Here is a 10,648-nt window from a genome sequence, read left to right on the forward strand (position 1 = left end):
TTCGATAGAAATTGATTTACAAAGTAGTGTGTATAACCCATTAACTGGGTTTAAGAATGGAAAAAAATGTACATTAGATACATGAAGGAGTAAAAAATTAAAATGAACTATCTAAGAAGTGGTACTCCTAGCTCCTCTAACCAGATTATCAAAGAAGTGGTACTCCTGTAACCAAATTGAAGTTGTTGCCCTCCTCCCCCAAATTGAAGTTGTTGCCCTCCTCCCAAACTGGGGTTTCTCCAAGCAATTCATCCATGGTTAATAAATCACGCCCATCATCAACAAACAGATCTGGATAAATCTCAGGAAATGAAAAATCTAGATCATCCATTTGTGGATAGGGCAACTCGTAATTGGGATGAACATCCATTTGTGGATAGGGCAACTCGTAATTGGGATGAACAGTACTGCTGCCTTGTTCCTGATGACAAGTCCCTCCGTTTTTCTGCCTTTTAGATTTTGGCTTTCTGGGTTGTGGAATGCTCTTTCTCTTTCTATCATTAACTACTCTGGTATTGCTCCCCTTTCTAGGATTTTTTCTCAGAGAGCACAGTACCAAATCCGAATCATCATCAAGCTGAAACTCTTGCATCAACCAGGCGTCGTTGTGACTCTCGTCACAACCGCCCTCGTATCGAAAGTCCCGCTTGAGCCCAATAACAACACCATCATCCTCAACTTCTCTCGAATATTGACCACTCCAAGTGCCGGAACCCACTTTCCGATCAAATCTCTTGGCGGTGGGACTCAGCCTTCTCCGATGGGTGAAGAAATAGAGAGTGTTTTCATCCTCCACTTTCTTGGACTCACCGCCGCCGTAGATCTGCCAGACAACCCAGGGCTCCTTGTCTCCGTAGAAATGAGGACAATCGGCGACGAAATCGGTGCGAAACTGGTCACCCATGGCGATCCTTGTGCGGAGATAGTAATCGAGCAGTTCCTGGTCAGTGGGAAGGAACCTGACCCCGACTGGGAGTTTGTTGGAGAGAATTGCCATGATTGCAGAAATGGAAAGAATTTCAGAGAGAAAAAAGAACTAGGGTTTCGGGAAGGAAACAATTTCAGAGAGACCAAAAAACTAGGGTTTCGGGAAGGAAAGAATTTCAGAGAGACCAAAACACTAGGGTTTCGGGAATTCTCCGAGAATTGAAGAGAGAAGAGAGAAGAGAGAAGAGTGAAGAGAGCAGAGTGAAGAGTCTTCGTGGGGGGGGGGGGGTGGGTTTTATAAAGAGGCTAATCCTAATCCTAAACGGAGTTGGAATTGCTCTCAAACGCGGTTCTGTTCACACGCGGTTTTGTTTGCAACGGTCACAAATAAAAGAATTAGTTTTTTTTTTTTTTTTTTTTTTAAATCGCCACCACTCGTCACTCTTTTTTTTTTTTTTTTTTTTTGAGAGAGAAGAGTGACTAGTGGGTTTTATAAAGAGGCTAATCATAATCCTAAACGGAGTTGGAACACTTTCAAATGCGGTTTTGTTTGCAACGGTCACAAATAAACTGGAGAATTTTTAAAAATTTTTTTTTTTATTCAAGGAAAGTTCTCTATTAAACTCAAACAAGTAATACAAGGAAAGCTAATACAATCTCAGAAACTGAGATCAGCCCCTAACTGGAGAATTAAGAGAGAGAAGAGAGGAGAGACGAGCGGGGGTTTTATTTATTTATTATAAACAGAGGGAGGTTAATCCTAATCCTAATTGGTCACGGAAACAAGTCAAACAATCAACACAAATTCCTGATACAGTCACGCTGTAATGTACAAAGCCACATGATCGAAATGAATGTCACAATTACCATACCAAGATAGGAAAAACCATTTCATTTTGTGTACCATTACCGTAAAAGATGAATTTTTTGAAAAGCTTGCGACTTAATCAGGACACAAAATCAAACTTAGAGCCTCAAAAATACTGAACTAAACCAAAGAATTTTCTGAGCAGCGAAGCAATCATTTGGGTAAGGCTGGTGACCTCGTGCAATATAGGCCCAGTTTGGCCTCGAGTTCAACCTTGGATTAAACAACTTATTTCTCAATTTAAGTCGCTGAAGTTGTTCGGTAAAATAACAACCATCGATTATAATTAGAATCTCCCACTTCTCTAGGTATAATCTACAAAGCTGCTATATTGGTGCTTCTAGAAGCAGGGATTTCAAGAGTTGAGATCACTTCTTGACTTTCCCTAGATTACCCATTTACCCTCATCTTATATGTTATATTGCCTGATCTCATTTCACTTTTTATTTATTTATTTATTTATTTATTTATTATTATTATTTTTTTATCTTTTTTAAAAGATGATCAAAGGGTTTCACATTTTACCATTCTAGACTGAACCAAAAGATATCGACGCCAATACAAAAAGATACTCTCCTGCTCTAAGTTCTCTCCATCTACATATCTGCAGATGATCACTCCTTTACAAACTTATTTGGTAAGGCTATGTTGTTTTTGAATTTCTTATGAGTCTCAAAAGTCAGTCGCTTGAATTAAGCAACTCTGTTTCTGACATATTGATTTAGGGTTGTACGTATGTGTGATTCTTGGTTATCTTCTGTAATATTTTCATATTTCTCTCATCTATAAGGAGGAATGATGCTTTGAAGTTTCCTAAACCTCCCAATGATAATGACTCAAATTATGCAACTTCAAAATTAAAATTGAAATTATATTTTCACAATTTTATTTTGACATGGAAATATTATATTGTGGATGCTGGTTACCCACAAATGAGGTATCATCTTCCACAATTTCAATTCGGCGACGAACCTACAAGTATGTAACCACATGAACTTAGCTTTTAGGAGAGGCGCTGAGCATATTTTTGGAGCATGGAAAAAAAAATAAAGATTTTAAAAGACATGCCTAGTTATCAATTCATTACACAACTCAAAATAATTATTGCAACAATGATGCATCATAACTATTCAAGAAGACATAGTCGACATAATATATATTCATTTCAATAATAGAAGTAATGTCCAAAATGAGATGGATAATTTGGTTTGGGGGGGGGGGGGGGGGGGGGGTGTGGAATGCAGAAAAAGAACATGGTATAAACTACAATCTCGAGGCACAAGAAATGGATAGTATGCTTTTAACGGTACTATACCATGGTGTGGTTACTGACTTAGTCTGTGACACTGTTATGCTTTTCTTAGGGGAAAAAGTTTACGATTGGTACATGACATATAGGCCATCCCGAAGTTCGGTGTATTAGGTTTCAAAGAATTAACTTTGGTACATGACGCTACAATCCCGACCCAAAATTGGTGTATGCCGTTACAGCTCCCGTTAGTCAGTGTGATTTTGGTCAAATTTGTAAGGACAAATCCTTCATGGATTGACAAAAAAAAAATTGCAGAAGAAGAAGAAGGAAGAAGAAGGAGAAGGAAGAAGAAGAAGGAGGAGGAGAAGAAAACCAGATTTGATTGTCCAAATCAAACCTTGATATTAGGGAGGAAGAAGGAGAAGGAGGAGGAGGAGAAAATTAGATTTGAGTGTCCAAATCAAAACTTGATATTGGGGAGGGAGGGGAAAAGAAGAAGAAGAAGAAGAAGAAGAAGAAGAAGAAGAAAGAGGAGAAGAAGGAAGAAGAATAAGGAGGAGGACAAGAAAATCAGATTTTCGGTAACCAGATTTGGGTGTCCAAATCAAATCGGGGAGGGAGGGAGGAAGAAGGAAGAAGGAGGAAGAAGGAGGGTACCTAGATTTGGGTATCCGTATGAGATTTTTTTTTTCTTTTTTAACAAAAATAATTAAGGGATGGAAAATTTTATCCACATACCTCTAAATACTAAATACACATCATCTTGTGTGTTTAGCTGTGAGGACTTTTTTAAACACAGGAGAGCAATTTTACTCATTTGACTCTTATTCCTAAAATTAAAGAGCCTAAAATTGCAGCTAATTTCAAGCCTATAGCCCTTTGCAATGTGGGGTATAAAATTGCAGCTAATTTCAAGCCTATAGCCCTTTGCAATGTGGGGTATAAAATTGCTTCTAAGGTGCTTGCTAATAGATTGAAAGTATTATTGCCTTCTATTATCTCTCCTCTTCAAAGTGCTTTTGTTCCTGGCCGTTTGATATCTGATAACACTCTTGTTGCATCTGAAGTTGCTCATTTTATGCATAAGCTCCGACATCAGAATGAGGGTTTTTTCTCCCTTAAGTTAGCTATAAGCAAAGCATATGACAGATTGGAGTGGACTTTCTTGATCTCTATCTGATCTAAAATGGGGTTTGCACAAAAGTGGATTGACACTGTTCTTTGTTCCATTAGAACAGTGCGTTATTCTATTCTGCTACATAGTAAACCTACAGGTTATATTACTCCCTCTAGAGGCATCAGGCAGGGGGACCCTCTTTCTCCATACTTATTCATTTTGTGTGTTGAAGGTCTCTCGTCCCTTATTTCTCATGCAGTATCCTAGGGTTCATTGAAGGGGCTGAAGATGAGTCCTCGAGCCCCAACTATTCATCATTTGCTATTTGCCGATGATAGCTTTATATTTGGAGAAGCCTCTGTGGTGGAATGCTCTACATTCAAGTCTATTTTGAATGTGTATGAGCGTGCTTCTAGCCAAAGGATTAATTTAGAGAAGAGCAGTGTTGTCTTCAGCAGGAATGTGCACCCGGATACTAAAGCTAATTTAGCTTCTATTTTGGGGGTTCAGTGTGTGGAGGACCATGGCAGATATCTAGGGCTTCCGCTTCATGTGGGAAAATCAAAAGTGGTAATTTTTTCTTATCTTAAGGAAAGATTAACCAAGAAGCTGATTAGTTGGCGCACAAAAATCCTGAGTTCTGCAGGGAAGGAGATTCTGATTAAGGCAGTGGCACAAGTTATTCCAGCGTATGTTATGAGTTGTTATATGCTTCCTAAAGGTCTTTTTGAGGATCTCCACCAACTTTGTGCTCAATTTTTTTGGGGAGGTTCAGATTCTAATCGGAAAATTCACTGGCGGTCATGGGATAGGATGTGCCTGTCTAAAAGTGAGGGAGGTTTAGGTTTCAAGAATCTGCATGCTCATTATTTATCTCTGCTTGCAAAACAGGGATGGAGGTTACTCACTAATCCTAATTCCTTGTTGTCTCGTTTGCTCAAGGCTAGGTATTTTCCGAATGGTTCTTTTTTGGATGCAGATATGGGGGATTCCCCCTCGTATACATGGAGAAGCATTATGGAAGCTAGAACTGTCCTTCAGGCTGGATTATTTTGGCAGGTTGGTAATGGCTCCTCTATTCATGTTTGGAGTGATCAGTGGATTCCAACTGTTTTATGAATGACCGAGCCTTCTAGACCCTCTACAATAAAAGAAATTGAAGCAAGGCTCGCTCGTTTGAAGAATCCTTCACTTCTTGAGTACACAAGCCCCTCCCCTTCGACATACAAGGAATACACAGTTAACAATCAAGGGAGGAGGCTGTTTCCTTCGGAGGAATCCACATCACCTACATCAACTTCATCTCCACCATTACGTACACCACCCCTTCCACTTTCACCACCTCCTGAAGAAGAAGAAGATATGGGTGGAAATGCGAATCAGTCCATTAGGGAACTTTCCTCATCAGTGATTCCAGGAGGACCCCCTACAGGCATAGTATACCCTGCCCCTGCAGCAGGAAGACAGGCAGAGTTTGAGCTTAAGAGTGGATTGTTGCACAAGCTCCCTATTTTCCATGGCCTTAATATGGAGGATGCTAACAAGCATATCCGGGAATTCCAGTCTGTGTGTGCAAACATGCAACCATAAGGAGCAGATGAGAACATTCTTATGATGAGGGCATTTTCATTCTCTCTCACTGACAGAGCCAAAGATTGGCTTTATGAGCTTCCTGCAGGACGTATCACATCATGGGACACAATGATGAAAGCCTTCTTGGAAAAGTACTTCCCAGCTTCGAAGGTCATATCACTTAGAAAGAAGCTCAGTGGAATCGAGCAAGCTCAAGACGAGTCCTATTCTGCCTACTATGAGAGGTTCAATTCCTTACTTGCACAATGTCCTCAACATCAGATGAAGGATGAGACCCTGCTTACATGCTTTTATGAAGGACTCCTACCCTTAGAAAGGCAAATGCTTGATGCTGCAGCTGGATGAGCTTTTGTGGATAAGTCACCTGCGGCTGGGAAGGAACTCATAGCTAATCGTGCTCTAAACACCCAACAATATGAAGGTATGGGTCACCCTACTCGTAGGGTACATGAAGTGAGCAAAAATACTGCCATTGAAGACCAACTGAATAAGTTCACCCTCCTCATGAACCAAGTCATAAGTTCTAAAGGGCCAGGCACCTCAATAGCTTGTGGGGTATGCTCTATGCAAGGGCATGTTACAGATCAGTGCCCTCAACTAAATGAAAATGGTGGATGGGAATCTGCAAATGCCATTGGAGGGTATCAAGGGGGACCTCAACGTCCTAAGTATGATCCTTATTCAAATACTTAAAACCCAGGATGGAGGGACCATCCCAACTTCAAGTGGACCAACAATGAAAGCATTCAGAATCCTCTTGGTGGGAACTTTCAACGTCCTCAAGGTCCTTCCTTTCAAGGGCCCCCCTTTCAGAAGCCTTACATGCATCCTCAACAGAACTCAGGAAATTCCTACTCTCACTATGATAAAACGTTGGAAGCCTTGACTAGTTCTACCCAAGCTTTGACAAACTCTACACAGGCTTTGATTCAAGGACAGCAGACCCACACCAAGGATATTGCAGACCTTAAGAAGCAAATGGGTCAAGTTTTGGACTTCATGAGCAAGATCCACGAAACTGGAAAGCTCCCTAGTAATACAATACCTAACCCTAAGGGTAATGTGGAGAATGCATCAGTTGTTACTACAAGGAGTGGAAGAATGTTTGTGGATCAACCAAAGGGTTCAAAGGAAGCCCAAGTGAATATTGAGATTGAAGAAGAGCAAGGGCCCACCAAGTTGGGACTTGAGAAGGACCCTGCAACGTCCAAGGTAGAAGAAAGAATACCCTCACCTTCAAAAGCAATTCCGGAAACTAAAGGTAAAAATTCTAACTCGTCAAATCCCGTTATTGCTAACCCCTCTTCTCCTTGCATGCCTTTCCCAAGCAGGTTTGCCCAATCTAAGAAGGATGAAAGTGACCAAGCTATCTTGGACATTTTCAAGAAGGTGCAAGTGAACCTACCCCTCCTGGAGGTTATCAAGCAAATGCCCAAATATGCCAAGTTTTTGAAAGAACTTTGCACCACAAGGAGGCAAAACCGAGAGAAAGAGGTGGTAAAGGTAAGTGAGAACGTTTCTGCCCTCATTCAGAGGAAGCTGCCCCTAAAATGTAAGGATCCTGGAAGTTTCACCATTCCTTGTACTATTGGTAACTCAAACTTTAAGAATGCCATGCTAGACCTAGGAGCATCTGTGAATGTTATGCCCTACTCTGTTTATGAAACCCTAGGTCTAGGGGCGCTTAAGTCTGACAATGTTATCATTCAGTTAGCTGACAGGTCCAATGCATACCCTCGAGGTTTGTTGGAAGATGTGCTTGTGCAGGTTAACCATCTTATTTTTCCAGCTGACTTCTATGTGTTGGAAATGGAGGACTCTCCTGTGAGTTCCACTCCATTGCTTTTGGGACGTCCTTTCCTAAGGACAGCCAGGACGAAAATAGATGTGTATGCAGGCTCCCTCACCATGAAATTCGATGGTGACATTATTGGCTTCAACATCTTTGAAGCCATGAGGTATCCCCCAGAGGTTCATGATTGTTTTTCTGTTGATATTTTGGATGAACTTGCGCAGAAAATGTTCGATATTATGCATGAGGACACCTTAGTCACTACACTTGAGAGTGGGGTAGGCTACACAAAGGAAGGCATCACCATTCCAGAGGACAAGCTGAAAGACACTTGTGAGGAGAAAATCATTGAGAACGTGTCTTTCCTTGAGTCATCACCCTTTATAGGTAAGTCCATTCTACCTTTGTCCATTCAGTTAAATGATAACAAGACTTTACCTTCAGTGGTCCAGGCACCAGAACTTGAGCTAAAACCTCTTCCAGACCACTTAAAGTATGTCTACTTAGGGGACAAGGAGACCTTACCTGTGATAGTGTCCTCTGCACTCACGCCTTCACAAGAGGATGACTTGGTAGAAATGTTGAAGAGACACAAGACCGCCATCGGATGGACATTGGCGGATATCAAGGGAATTAGCCCTACAACATGCGTCCACAGGATACTTCTGGAGGTGGGGTCTAAACCCACTAGAGAGGCTCAACGTCGTCTCAACCCTCCAATGATGGAAGTGGTGAAGAAGGAGGTCATCAAACTCCTCGATTGTGGGGTGATCTACCCCATTTCAGACTCCAAATGGGTGTCCCCAGTTCAAGTTGTACCCAAAAAGTCTGGGGTAACAGTGGTGAAGAATGCTGAGAATGAGCTGGTACCCCAGAGGACAGTCACAGGCCACAGAATATGTATCGACTATAGGAAGCTCAATGCAACCACCAGGAAGGATCACTTTCCTCTTCCATTCATTGACCAAATGCTTGAGTGCCTAGCTGGACATGACTATTACTGCTTCTTGGATGGATACTCAGGCTACAACCAAATTGCCATAGCCAATGAGGACCAAGAGAAGACGACATTCACCTGCCCTTTTGGGACGTTTGCTTATCGTCGCATGCCCTTTGGACTCTGCAATGCACCAGGTACCTTTCAGAGGTGTATGGTAAGTATCATTTCTGATTATATTGAGAAAATCATAGAGGTATTCATGGATGATTTTTCTGTGTTTGGAAAAAGTTTTGATGATTGTCTCAATAATCTAGAATTGATCTTAAAACGTTGCATGGAGACTAACCTTGTCTTGAATTGGGAAAAGTGCCATTTTATGGTTAGGCAAGGGATAGTGCTAGGACATATTGTCTCTTCTAGGGGCATAGAAGTGGATAAAGCTAAGGTAGACATTGTGCGTTACTTACCCTCTCCCACTTCTGTGAGAGAGATTCGTTCTTTCCTTGGTCATGCAGGATTCTACAGAAGGTTTATCAAGGACTTCTCAAAGATTGCACGACCTCTATGCACCCTACTCCAGAAGGATGTGACGTTTCATTTTGACAAGGAATGTCAAGAAGCTTTTGACAAGCTTAAGGAGATGTTGACGTCTGCCCCAATCATGTTACCTCCAGATTGGTCATTGCCCTTTGAACTGATGTGTGATGCTTCTGACTTCGCAGTTGGAGCTGTTTTAGGGCAAAGAAAGGACAAACGCCCTTATGCCATCTACTATGCCTCAAGAACTCTGAATGATGCACAAATGAACTACTCTACTACAGAGAAAGAGTTACTTGCGGTGGTATTTGCACTTGAAAAATTTCGTTCTTACTTACTTGGTACTAAAGTCATTATCTATACTGACCATGCAGCTCTTAAGTACTTGATGACCAAGAAAGAGGCGAAACCAAGGCTGATCAGATGGGTCCTACTCCTACAAGAGTTTGATTTGGAGATCAAGGACAAGAAGGGTAGTGAGAATGTGGTAGCTGACCACTTGAGTCGTTTGGTCCATGCAGAAGACCCTCTCCCTCTAGTGGAGATATTTCCAGATGAGCAACTCTTTGGACTTCAGGTAAGTGAACCATGGTATGCAGACATTGTGAACTACATTGTTTCTAGAAAAATTCCAGATACCATGTCACGTGCTCATAGGGATAGACTAAAGAAAAATGTGAAATATTATGTTTGGGATGAACCTTATCTTTGGAAATATTGTTCAGATCAATTGATTAGGAGGTGCATACCTGAACATGAACAAAATGCCATTCTTTCGTTCTGTCACTCTAAAGCATGTGGGGGTCACTTTGGGTCCAAGAAAACTGCATTCAAAGTGTTAGAGTCTGGGTTCTTTTGGCCAACTTTATTTAGGGATGCATATACCTATTGTTTAACATGTGATAGATGCCAAAGAACCGGAAATCTAGGTCCTAGAGATCAAATGCCATTGTCAAACATAATCACTGTTGAAATATTTGATGTCTGGGGTATAGATTTCATGGGACCCTTCCCTTCTTCGTATGGGTTTCTATATATCTTACTTGCAGTGGACTATGTTTCCAAATGGGTGGAAGCAAAGGCCACTCGTACTAATGACTCTAAGGTTGTTGCAGATTTTATCAAGTCTAACATCTTTAGCAGGTTTGGAATGCCTAGAGTCCTAATTAGTGATGGTGGATCCCATTTCTGTAATCGAACGATTGAGGCTTTGTTGAGGAAGTATGATGTCAAACATAAGGTCTCTACACCTTATCATCCCCAGACAAGTGGGCAGGCTGAAGTCTCAAATCGTGAGATCAAAAGGATTTTGGAGAAGACTGTTAGCCCTAACAGGAAGGATTGGTCCCTACGCTTGGAGGACGCTTTGTGGGCTTACAGAACTGCATACAAGATACCCATTGGCATGTCCCCATATCGGATTGTGTATGGCAAGCCTTGCCATTTACCTGTGGAGTTAGAGCATAAAGCCTGGTGGGCCGTGAAGCAGTTCAACATGGATCTTGATGAAGCTGGGCTTCATAGAAAATTGCAATTGCAAGAGTTGGAGGAGATAAGGAATGACGCCTTTGAGAGTGCAAAGATCTACAAGGAAAAGACAAAGGCCTTCCATGATAAGATGA

General features: G+C 41.5%; 2 protein-coding genes across 2 annotated transcripts; one reads left to right on the top strand and one right to left on the bottom strand.

The window, feature by feature from the left end:
- Positions 1–148: 148 nt before the first annotated feature.
- Positions 149–997, bottom strand: LOC112203855 (NAC domain-containing protein JA2L). The gene has a single exon (XM_024344764.1). It carries the CDS (start codon positions 995–997, stop codon positions 149–151), a length of 849 nt encoding a protein of 282 aa, XP_024200532.1.
- Positions 998–4,452: 3,455 nt separating this feature from the next.
- LOC112203856 (uncharacterized mitochondrial protein AtMg00310-like) lies at positions 4,453–5,283 on the top strand. Its single transcript, XM_024344765.1, has one exon. It carries the CDS (start codon positions 4,453–4,455, stop codon positions 5,281–5,283), a length of 831 nt encoding a protein of 276 aa, XP_024200533.1.
- Positions 5,284–10,648: the final 5,365 nt, after the last annotated feature.

The sequence above is a fragment of the Rosa chinensis genome, chromosome 5, assembly GCF_002994745.2.
Source record: "Rosa chinensis cultivar Old Blush chromosome 5, RchiOBHm-V2, whole genome shotgun sequence".
NCBI classification, from domain to species: domain Eukaryota; kingdom Viridiplantae; phylum Streptophyta; class Magnoliopsida; order Rosales; family Rosaceae; genus Rosa; species Rosa chinensis.